We start from the raw sequence: 12,596 nt of genomic DNA, 5'->3' as shown, positions 1-12,596 counted from the left end.
TTTCAAATGATTTTTTCAATCTAAAATTTGATCTAAATGGAATCGTCAGCACTCTTATTTGTCATCAAACTCTTGACTAGTTAATAACTTATGACCCAACTTACATCATACTTCAGGGGTCAAGTTCTTTTTTATTTTATTTTAAAGTCAATTTAATTAAAAAGGTTAAGTTTTAGGCTATCCAAAAAGCTTCTTTAAAATCTTCTAGGTTAGTCCATTTAAATAATAATAATAATTTGATATTATATATTTATTTAAAGGTTGAACAAAAATGCATGTCAGTTTATGCTTTTAATAAAACCATATAAAACTTTAAAAAAATGTCTTATAACATATGAATATATCAAAGTCAGACTTTAACTTTAAGAATCAGCTTCCACTAAAGTCTTATTATTACACTTATTTTTTTTCCTAAAGTTTATGGATGAAGACTTACAAGAAAATGCTTCTTTTTTCTTCTTTCGAATTAACATTAAACTAAACTAACAAAAATTAAAATTATAGTTAAATAACTATTTTTGAACAAATGAATATAATACGATTAAACTGTTGAGTTTTCATGTGAGGAAATAGGCGTTTTTATTTATTGGTCCAAACACGTGACTCATTTTGGGCCATTATCATGTGTCATGAGTTGAACGGCTTGCAGATTGGCTCCAGTTTACCTTACACTCGTGTTGGGCTTTTTAAAAACTGTTCATGCTAGCTTTTTATTTCCTCAATTTTTTTTTCTTACTTAATTATTCATTTTTTTACAATTTATTTTTGCCTTTTATTGGGTATTCTGTAATTTTTTTAAGGGAAGTGGAGTTTGTACAATAACAACATTTTAATCATGTTATTTAAATTCGTTTATTATTAATTTTATTATCAGTCAAAGTAATAAGTGAAAAGTGTTTATTGTTTAAAACGTGCATACAAATTTTAAGGTAATAGGTGGTGAAATTTAGCTTTTGAATTTTTCAGATATAGATTATAAATATATCATGTATAGAATAAATTTAATTACTTAATAAAAATATTATAGTGAAAAGTTACAAATTAACTTTAAATTGTGGTGACAACAGAGATTAAAAATCAAACTTAAATGTATAAATAATGTTTTTATTTCATAATTTTTATGACCGGTCATTTAGTAGAGGAATAATCAATATTTATTTTTAAAAAAATATTTTTAAAAGTTAGCAAGAATGATTATTTCTTAATATAAATTATACAAAATACATAATAACTTTCTATTCTTGAATTTTTGTTTACCCTATTGTTAGGATATACAAGGAGAGGCAAAATGGTATGTAAGAGAAAAAGATTAACCCCTCCTTATGAATTTTAGCTGAATGATACATTAGTACTCAGTAATGCAAACATTTCACATAATGCCATAAAATTTATAAAATATCGATCATGTTAATCTTTGGCATTGAAGACATTAGTCCTTACAAAGGCATAATATAACTTTTATTTGAGGTTCATAGGAACTATAGTAGATTTAAGAATTGATGTGTTCATTGTCCGAATTTTCGATTATGAATTTAGTAATTCCACATGAATACAACGAAATAAAATAAAGAAAACGTTAATTAAAATATGGGACATTATTATTTTAATTTAATACAAATTAATAATATATTATGTCTTTATTTTATTTTTATCTGGGGTTAGATGATGTTTTATATTAAAAATATTGATTTAAACAATTGAGAAAATATGAATTTTAAATACGAACAGTTAACATTAAAGGGAAAAAATTACATAGAGATTCAAATATAAGAGTTAAAAGTTTAATTAAATATTTGTATTTTTAACTTTTAAATATTTATAAAAAATATAAAACACTCGAAAATAAAAATAAATTAATATTTTAAAAATGATTAATAAAAACGAATACAAATAAAAAGTTGTATAATCATTAACATTCGTTATAAAAAAAAAGGTTAAGTTTTAAAATAATATAAGTTTGTTTAGTTTATAGTGATTTTTGGATACAAAGAATCTAAAATAAAAAAACATTACTTGTATTATTATTTCACCTAATTTTTTACCAAGTGAAATGAGAGAATGTAATGAATTAATGGATTAAAAATTTATTTAATATTCTTCTCTTCCTGTGCATACATTTTAATATAAAAATTTAAGACTAAAATTAAACATTTCAATTATTTCTGATAAATTAAGATTAATTATATTAAAAAAATTGTATTTAATTTTAAAATAAACGAAAATTATAGTTTCACTTGACTTTAATTTACAAAAAATTGATTGATATGTACAAAATAAAATGTGTAATATATGCAATTACAGAAGGCGCCAAGCGTAGCGAACCTATTATCTTGTGGGTCTGTGTCTGCGTGCAGTACCTCGTCCCGAGTCACCACCACCCGCTATCATTTTATCCACAACCATTCCATTACCATAGCATAACAGTTACCCTCTGTTCTACAACAACCTTTGCAACACCAACCTCAAAAAGTTATGAACTTGTTGTACCTTGATACTGTCAGATACCCACCGTAACACTTTCCCCCTTTTTCTTTTTCTTTCTTTTTTCTTCTTATTTTCAATGGCTGAACTTGGTTTTATGCATCACCACCACCACCTTTTTCGCTCCAACACTCCCTTCACTATCCCAGCCAAGAGGTATTATGCTCTCACATTCACTAATTTCCCTTTAATTCTCCGTTGTATGGTTCTATCCTTAATTTTCTATTGGATAATTCTTCCTACCCAGAAGCATTAATGGGTTGAATGAACAATGTATGGCCATTTCGTGTTTACAAGTTCTTTTTTTGGGAGATAATTTTCTTCCTTTTCCACTTGTTTGTTTGTTAGTATATGTTGTGCTTTCATTTTCAGTAGGTGGAAAACAGTTTAGATGAAAAAATGTTTACATTTTCACTCATTGTTGCTACTTGGTAGAGAGTGGAAAATCACTCTGAAGTTTGAACTCAGTTTCATGCTACAGTGTTAGCTAAAATTGTAGGCTGGCGTGTAAATGACTTGTTCTTTTCTTTCAACATTCCCCCTTTGTGTTGAGTCTTGGTTGCACTTATGTATCTAATATTGGCACAGGCACATATGCCATCATGTACCTCTGCACGGCGTTTTTCGATTCATGTACTGTATGAAGAACCATAAATCAATCAGAAGTCTAGTTGCATTATCAACTGAGAAAGGTAATTTGAACATCTTTTATGAGCTCCTATTAATTTATTTGTTTATCCCTTCATTTTTCAAATATATGGTTATCTCCTTTCTTTTGGCTACTTGCTTTGATTTGCGTTGTAGTTGTTGGATCCTTGTCACAGCATTATTCGAGTATTAACTTCCATATCATATCTTATTTTAATATACAACTGATCATTACATATTAATAGAATATGATTCAACCTTGGCTTTTTGTCAGACCACAAGGTTAGGATTCAGGATTTAATTCTTGTGGTGATAGTGTTACCTTTGTTTTATCCTTCCATATACTGATTTAGAAAAATGAATTAGCCTGATGGATTAACACGTTGATAGATATTATTTAGTAAGTTTCTGTCAAGATGTTCATATGCAGTTTTTTGGTTGTTATGTAGTTAACTCCAAGAACAATGGTTGTTATGATTGTAGTTTCAGTATTTACTTATGCAATAGGTTTAATTTAAGACAAGTCTATATTTTGCTTCATTTAATAAAAAAAAATTGCTCTCTATTCACAAAGTTTGTTCCAATCATTTAATAATCGCTGAAAAATTTAGGTGACATACTGCATCACTCAGTAAAATGATTCTGCTCGGGTACAGAATCCGCTCTTTGGTATTAATGTTCAAAATATGCTTTCTTAATATAATTTTTGCCAGTTTAGAATGAATGATGGATCTGGGCAGTTTGATGTCTCAGGGAAGCCGACCACTAGTGTTGATGAGTCATGCAAAATCATCTGGACTGTCGAAGCTGATTTAGAAGATAGTCACCTCCTGTACATAACTGGTGATCCTGCTGTATTAGGCTGCTGGAAACCAAACATGGCTGTACTAATGTCTCCTACGGAGCATGCTAACACATGGAAAGCAGAATTTCAGGTAATTTGATGGTGCCATCAATTATATAATCTTATATATTTATTTTAGTTGTAAAGAAAGAAGGGACATGGTTAAATGAGATATTTCTACATTTAGATTAACTTTTGTATTCATCTTGGCATCTTGCCCTGGAGGCTAGAGCTGAGTTCAACCCAATAGGTTTCTTATACACAGAAAGAAACATATAAAACAAACTCACAATGTGTCAGGAATAATAGTAAGAAACCTCTAATAGGGAAGACTTATATCTCTAAAGCTTTCCTTTATCTCTGGAAATCCTTAACACGACTACCCTTGAAAAGTCCTGTCTCTTGAATATTCTACAGTTTCTACAAGTTATACAACTGTAGTTTGTATTTCTTAATAAATAATAGGAGACTTGTTGCAACAAAATTTTGCATATTCTATATCAGAATCTTCCTTCCGTTAAATTTAGATTATTATTTTAAGCTTCAATATCTTCTAATATTGTATGAACATCAAAATACACTTTTTTCTTATGAATTAAATGACTCAGTTGTAATTTATGATTGCAGATTGATTTTGGCTCAAACTTCAAATATAACTATTTCATTAAGGCAAAATCAAGGTCCTCAAGTGACATTCTTTGGAGGCCTGGACCAGCTTTTTCTCTGTCAGTACCTCTTATGGTCCTTGGAGACAACAAAATTGTGGTGAGGGATTTATGGACTAGGTCTGATTCCCAAATGTCTTCAGCTCATGCATGGAGCTCCTTTACTGAGGAAACATATCTTCTAGAGCAACCCGCTATATCTTACCTGAGCAAAGGTATTGCTTTGTGTTTTACACTACTATTTAAATATTGTTTTTCCTAATATGTTTCTGAACACTCAAATGCTTTCAGTGGTTTGACAGATGAAGGAAAGATTGGGGATCTCGTTGAAAATGATGCTCTAAAGGTTGAGACACTTGGTTTGAAAGATCAATTGCTTTACAACAATGAGGACATGGTGATTGCAAATGATAAGGATTCCCCTTCTACTAATATTCTTTCTGAGAATTACCAGCCTGCTGAGGAACCATGGTTGCTGCATTCATCCCCTTCCATTGTCTCTAAGGATAAAATTGAATCGAATGAATCTGAAACTGGCGGCACTGTTGAGCAGGTGAAGCTGGTAGATAGAGAAAAATTGTTACCTGAAGAAAGTACTAATATAATGTCAAAGGACTCTATTTCCACCATTATACTTATTAACTCATCAATATGTACCATGCAAAGAATTGCAGTACTGGAGGATGACAAATTAGTTGAATTATTATTGGAACCAGTCAAGAGTAATGTGCAATGTGACAGTGTATATGTTGGGGTGGTCACAAAGCTTGTTCCCCATATGGGTGGGGCTTTTGTAACTATTGGGAGTTCTAGACCTGCTTTTATGGACATTAAGCAAAACAAGGGGCCATTTATATTCCCTCCATTCCGTCAAAGGACAAAGAAACAAGATATTGATCTCAAGGGAGAAAATGATCACACATCTCATTTTACTAATGTTTCTGATGGAATATCAGACATACATTCTGAGGATGGTTATTTAAAATCTGTTCACAATGACTATGATGAGCATGAAGGAGAGGACGAATTTTATATTTCAGAAGTTCTTAAGGAAAATGTGAATGGTAGCATGGTTGATGATGAAGCAGAAGCAGACTTTGAGGATGATATAGAGGGAAGTGATGTCCATATAGAAGGAGAAACAAATAACAGTTCTCTTCCTCTTGGCATGAATGGATCTGTCAACTCCCATATTTGGCAAGCAAAAGATACAAAGAGAGCAACCCACTTGGCTTCCGGAGAAAACAAATGGATCCAAGTTCGCAAGGGAACCAAAATAGTTGTTCAAGTTGTCAAGGAGGACCTTGGTACAAAGGGTCCAACTTTGACTGCTTATCCTAAGCTAAGAAGTAGATTCTGGGTATGTGCTCTTTTATGGTTATGTATTGCATAAAGTTTGATTGTACATCCTTTTTGGTTTTTCTCGTAAATTATCCATGCTGTGTTTCATCTGAACCAGAGTCTCTGCAGGTTTTGATTGCACGTTGTGATAAAATTGGAGTCTCCAAAAAGATCTCTGGTGTTGAGCGCACTAGGTTGAAAGTTATAGCAAAGACATTGCAGCCTGTGGGTTTTGGCCTTACTGTAAGAACTGTTGCTGCTGGTCATTCGTTTGAGGAACTGCAGAAAGACTTGGAAGGTTTGCTTTCAACTTGGAAAAATATAATGGAACATGCAAAATCTGCTGCTCTTGCTGCTGATGAAGGGGTGGAAGGAGCTGTTCCTGTAATTTTGCACAGGGCAATGGGTCAAACTCTCTCAGTGGTCCAGGATTATTTTGGTGAAAATGTTAGTTCTGTTACTAATTTAAAGTCACTATATTGATTAGAAGAATGTTTAACTTAACATTGTCTATTTATATTGAAAAGAAATTTGAGATTACATTGTACCTTTCCTAATTACATTTTCATGACATATTCAGGTTAAGAAAATGGTGGTTGACTCCCCAAGAACATTTCATGAGGTATGATATTAACTAATTGCAGAAGGCTACACTGGACTATTAGGACTGGAACATATCTGTTTTTATACAAAATAGTAGCTTTTCTTCCCCCCATAAATAGAGTTAATGAAAAAAGAGTAGGGTAGTTCATTGCAAGTATTGGATTGTGAACCGAACTGTAGGATAGGCTGACAAATGCTGGATCACCATTTTCTATTAGCAAAAGCCAGTCTAAGCCTGGAAAAAAGTGAAGAACTAAATCTTATATCTTACATGTGTATAAAATTTTATTTAAATATCTGGTCCTACACTCCTAGGTTAGCATGCTGATCCAGTGTTTTTAGTCAAATAGTGCTGTATAAATGGTATTATTATCTTTGGTAATTGCAAAACTTTTATCAGTGACTAATTTAAGGTTCAATGTATAAACTGACGCTTCCTTTTTGTTGATTTCAACCTTTTCATTTAATGGTCAGGTGACCAAATACCTTCAGGATATTGCCCCTGATCTTTGTGATCGAGTTGAACTATATGATAAAAAAGTTCCCCTGTTTGATGAATTCAACATTGAAGGAGAGATTGACAATATCCTCAGCAAAAGGTGAATTTCTGTTGTTTCTTTTGTTATTGATCATCCACATATAACTTCTAATGTGTTTTATCCTTGTTGGCTTGTCCTTATCATCTTTTTTCCTTTTTCAGTTATTTTGTTAGATTGTGTTAGAATATCCTTAAAATATCTTCAGTGCATCTTACAATATTTTAGAATATCTTAACATATCTTTTGCATGTATTCTGGAATTAATTAGTTATCTAATTGATGAGGCAATCTTAGTCTTCACTTCCTAATTTTATTATGTTTCATTGCTTAATCAGGGTTAGTTGTTTTATTGCATTAATAGGCTCGAGCTTGTAATAGTAATATTAGTACTAGTATACTACTCTAGTTCTTCATCTAATATTAGTATACAGAGACTGTTGGATTAGTATTTTGTATCATCACACAATACATCAAATTGATATTGACGTAAGATTATTCATTGGCTTATTTCTCTCTTTTATCACTCACCTAAACTCTATAATTCCAATAGATTGTTTATATAGAAACCAACCTAGTGATCTAAAATGTAGTAGGAATGTTCATGATAGTTTTTTGTCAAATTTTTAAGCTGATGACAGGAAATATTTGATTTTTAATCATGCAGTTCTTGGTGTTATTTGGGATAAATCATAATTGAGTTTTATCAATTATAAAAGGCATTCATAAATTGCTAAGCAAACAAACTCTTAATCTTATTTTGCCTGATATCGAGTCATTGAATTTTCGCAAGAGCCCAGTCATTCAGTGTAATATTGTTTAAAAAATTAAAAGAAAATGGCCAAACAACAAATAGCAGTCTTTTGCTGATTTTCTTATATAAAAAGTCAATTGATCTGGTCACTGTGAACTCTTAATATTCTTAACTTGCTACCTTTCTTTATGTGCACTTTATAGGGTTCCACTTGTTAATGGAGGTTCCCTAATCATTGAACAAACTGAGGCATTAGTTTCTATTGATGTAAATGGAGGACATGGGATGCTTGGTTATGGAAATTCACAGCAGCAAGCTATTCTAGATGTCAATCTCGCAGCTGCAAAACAAGTATGTTAGATGCTGCACCCTTTATTATTGTTTAGGCTTCAGTAAGATAAACTTTGCATTTTTGTTTTGTAGGAAGGTACTATTATTATTTTTTTCTTGCAGAACTGTTTATTCTTCGTTACTTTTTCTTTCTTTCTACCAATAGTGCACTATACTGGCATGGGGAGCGCTCCTAAGTTTGAACAGTGGTCATACTGGCCTGGCACATATTGCCCTTTTCTATTTTAATTCCTCAAACCAACCTCCGACATAAAAGTAAAACAGCTAGAGAATGTGAAGAAATAAATAAGACAGACAGAATACTAATACTTGTGGAATGACATATACAATTTATGGAATTCTATTGACAATCTTGTAAGATAATCATGAAGTTTTCATTATTGAGTATGGATTTGATTTCATTTTTGGTTTTTCTTATTTTTTTAAACTACAAAACATTTATAGCTGTGTTTTGTCTTTCAACGTTATTTCATCCTAAGCAGTGCACTTTTTTAATAGAAACAATGCATTACAGATTGCAAGGGAGTTACGACTACGGGATATTGGTGGCATCATTGTGGTAGATTTCATTGATATGACAGACGAAGGTGAGTAGAACTCCCTCACAATTTTTGTGCAAATGAAGTATATATTAAGTCATGGGAAAAAGGCCTCTCAGATAGATGTTTAGAGTATTTTTAATGTCACTGATTGAAGTTTTAAAATCAGCAACTAAAGATGAAGCATCTCCCGTGGTGTTATTATTCTTAAAGTCCTTATCAATGTATTTATTTATTAAATTTGGATTCTTATTGATCAGCAAATAAAAGATTGGTCTATGAAGAAGTCAAGAAAGCCATTGAGAGAGACAAATCAATGGTGAAGGTCTCTGAATTGTCTAGACATGGACTTATGGAAATAACACGAAAGAGGGTATGTTGCTAGTCTATGGTGAATGTATTAGCTATATATCACCCCATTGTCACTATGCACAGTCTATACTGCAACATTACAATGGTTGTACATTGATGCAAAACATATGCCTACATTTGGATTTGTTCAAATGGAAAAATTGAGGACAAGTGTGGAAATAGATAGATGTGTTCCAAATGAAACATTAAATGACTTTCCCCTCCTTTTCTTTTGTTATATTTACTTCCAATGGTTATATTCAAGTATAACTTCTCAAATAGTATCCCAAATTTACTTCGTTTCCTGTTTTTTTGTCAATCACCATCCTTCATTCTTGCTTCAACTCACTGACACTCTAAAATGGCTGTAGATTGAAAAGAATAATGCTTGAACTATCATTTTCTTTTCTAAGCTGCATTCTCCTCTGATAACTGTTGGAGCACTCAATTTAGTTTATTAAGATTCATTGTAATGAATTACAAATGCTTTGTCAATGGTTAACAGGTTCGACCAAGTGTGACATTCATGATAAGTGAACCATGTGCTTGTTGCCATGCCGCAGGCAGGGTTGAAGCTTTAGAGACGTCCTTCTCCAAAATTGAACAGCAAATCTGTCGGCTTCTTGTAAGTGGACATTATCAATCTCAGAATTTTGTTTTAGCGATAAGAGCAATGAGAAAAAGAAACCTAGAATCTAAGAGTCAAAGACAATTGAGAAGTTCTATTTGACATTGCCTTGGGCACCTAGAATTGTGAAAGCTTTATCTATTGTGTAAGAGGACTTTAGGGTCTCCCTATTGGCCTGCCCTAATGCATATTTCCTGCTGAAATATATTATTTCTGGTCTTATTTATGAGAAATAACTATCAAATTTTTTTTATCCAAAATATAATAATTAAAAACCTATTTTCAAATGCATTAATTGCTAAATTCTTTTTATACCTTTATTTATTATGAGATTTATGTTACCAAAGTAGTCACCCTTAATTCATATAAGTGGATACATATATTCATTTAATATGGAAGACACTAATTAATACTATAGGTATTTCTGGAACAAAGTATAAATTTAAATATATAACTACTTTTTATCTATCTTGATGAATTAAGTATTTGTTTCTTATAAATAAAATTGGAGCTAGTATTTTTCTTCTTTTTTCTTTAATTATTGGTTGCTCATTTCTGTATATTATAATAGTTTTCTGTTCACTTCCATAGCATTGTTACTCATTGTAGTGCTTGTGATTTCTTGTATGTCTTCATTCATATTCCAGGCAACAATGGACCATAAGGCAGATCCTGAAAAGCCCAAGTCGTGGCCGAAATTTATTCTGAGGGTTGACCATCATATGTGTGAGTACCTGACTTCAGGGAAAAAGACAAGACTTGCAGTATTGAGCAGTTCTCTCAAAGTCTGGATTCTCTTGAAGGTATAACTGATCAATGGATATTTTGCTTCAATGATTGTTGCTATGCTTATACAGCTGTTAATGGAAAATGCTAACCCACTTAGGGCACTAGTTGAATCAAAGGTAGATTTTTTTTCATTGAAAAATGTGATAGTATGTTCCCCTCTGTGATTTCCAATAAAAACTCTTACTATTTATTAGTTTCTTAATGCCCACAGGTTAGCTACAAAAGCCATTGTTAATTTGTCACCATACTTTATATTTGTAACCAGCCATAGCTTAAGGGGAGTATTGGAAGGGTTGGATTTACATTACAAGGTGTGGGCAAATCCCTCACTTGTGTCATTATCATCATCATTATTTGGATCCTCTATTTCATGAATGCTTCCTAGACTTCATCTTTCACTACATATCACATTTCTGTCTAGTGAATGATACCCAAGCGCAGTTGAGCTCTTCAGAAAAGCTAGGTTGGAATTTTCTTTAATGGGGTAATTTTTTTCATAGATTTTTGGTGGAAAAGCCTATATTAAATGTGATTTGATAAATGCTAGTAACACACTCTCTAACATGTTCTTTCTGACACACTCCTATTTATTGGTTGAATTTTATTAACAATCACAAAAAACATGGGGATCCACTTATAATTTAATGATTTTTATTCCTAATTTAATTATTCTCACGTACTTCTTTTAGTTTTCAATCAGTTTTACCCAATAACTAAGAGGGTGTTAAAAAGAGTATTCCACTAGCACTCCAATGTGATTTTGGATTGATAAAGCATTTCTATGAAAATGATTGATGTGTCAGTTATTTCAGATGCTCATAATTTTGAAGTCCTGCGTTGCTTAGCACTGATTTGCTGTCTGTAATCCTTCAGGTTGCCAGAGGGTTCACTAGAGGAGCATTCGAGGTCAAATCATTTGCAGATGACAAGGTGGAAAAAAACCAGCATCAAGTTGCCATTTCAATGTTAAGATCCTCAGAGGCCAGAACCAACAAGCCTGGCCAAAATCTGACTCTAGTTCAAGTAAAAAAATCAAAGGCTAGGGGAAAATAAACACAGTTCTACCTTGAAATAAGGTTTTGGTCTTGCACACATGAATTTTGTTTATGCCATTCTTAAGAGAGAAAAATAAGGTTGCAGGGTTGAAGAGCGAAAAAATCTGAGTTTGCTTTTGAGAGTAAGTTAGAAACAAGCTGTTATAGATGCAGCTTTTAGGCGGATATATACCATCCGAAAACTCATCACAATGAGCAGTTTTGTTGTAAAGAACGACACTTTTTACCAAGTGGTGACAATGACCATTTTTTACAACTTCATTTAGATTCCCTGTCAAAATTATCAAAGCAAACAACTGCCATGAAAGGATAAGAAAGGGAAACCAGGGTACTCCAGCAGTCATTGAAGGCCTGTTTTTTGTAGTGCAGGAAGGAATTGAAAATTTTTCCCTTTGAAACATGATTTTCTGTCCAGGGAAAAAACTTGGTTTTCATGTTTAACCAAACAGACTCGGTAGTATGATCCGCAAAAGTAATCTACAATGATGGAAAAATTGACTTCCTGTCTGAGATGGGGGGAAAAACAATAGTTTAAGATAAATGTTAGTGTCATCATAATGCACAACAGCATGAGCAGAGTCATTCAGAGCCTGCCAAATTTATGGTTTGTGTTTTTGTACAACATGAATTTGATACAATAGAGCTACTCTCTGAATTTGTTATTTTTGTACATCATTTTTTAATATTATTGTATGATTTCTCTCAACATTTTATGGTCCTTTATACTCTGCCCCTCCTTATAATTAGTGTGCTATTTTCATTACTCAAAATAGTTTAACAAATTATACGCACTATTGTGCCTCAAGTTAGAACTGTGTTGCTGATGGCTCAAAGAATTGATGTATACACTAGTTGTGTAGTTTTCATCTCGAAATTAGTACACGTTTGGTTTAGTAAAACATTTTTGTCAATTTCGTAAGAAACCTTTCGCAAAAGAAAACTATTATTTCTCAGAAATAATCGATTACTAAACACGGGTTAAATTGACCCTTTCTCCGACAAAGTAAATGG

The 12,596-nt window shown here is 32.1% G+C and overlaps 1 protein-coding gene across 5 annotated transcripts; it reads left to right on the top strand.

Moving 5' to 3' along the window:
- Positions 1 to 2,313: 2,313 nt before the first annotated feature.
- Positions 2,314 to 12,289, top strand: LOC113874952 (ribonuclease E/G-like protein, chloroplastic). Of its 5 annotated transcripts, none has more exons than XM_027513278.1 (14): positions 2,314 to 2,637; positions 3,070 to 3,173; positions 3,883 to 4,064; positions 4,601 to 4,853; positions 4,941 to 5,998; positions 6,109 to 6,426; positions 6,560 to 6,601; positions 7,057 to 7,181; positions 8,076 to 8,223; positions 8,738 to 8,810; positions 9,023 to 9,135; positions 9,619 to 9,738; positions 10,389 to 10,544; positions 11,404 to 12,289. In XM_027513278.1, exons 1-14 carry the CDS (start codon positions 2,561 to 2,563, stop codon positions 11,581 to 11,583), a joined length of 2,949 nt encoding a protein of 982 aa, XP_027369079.1. In that variant the 5' UTR covers positions 2,314 to 2,560; the 3' UTR covers positions 11,584 to 12,289. The 5 variants fall into 5 exon arrangements, with proteins under 5 accessions (XP_027369079.1, XP_027369082.1, XP_027369083.1 ...); XM_027513281.1 differs by having other exon boundaries at positions 3,870 to 4,064; XM_027513282.1 differs by having other exon boundaries at positions 2,329 to 2,637; positions 4,930 to 5,998.
- The last annotated feature ends 307 nt before the right edge of the window (positions 12,290 to 12,596 follow it).

The sequence above is a fragment of the Abrus precatorius genome, unplaced genomic scaffold, assembly GCF_003935025.1.
Source record: "Abrus precatorius isolate BTA unplaced genomic scaffold, Abrus_2018 Scaffold8, whole genome shotgun sequence".
NCBI classification, from domain to species: Eukaryota; Viridiplantae; Streptophyta; class Magnoliopsida; order Fabales; family Fabaceae; genus Abrus; species Abrus precatorius.
Note: the sequence above shows the minus strand (reverse complement) of the source record. Positions and strands in the feature narration are given on the sequence as shown.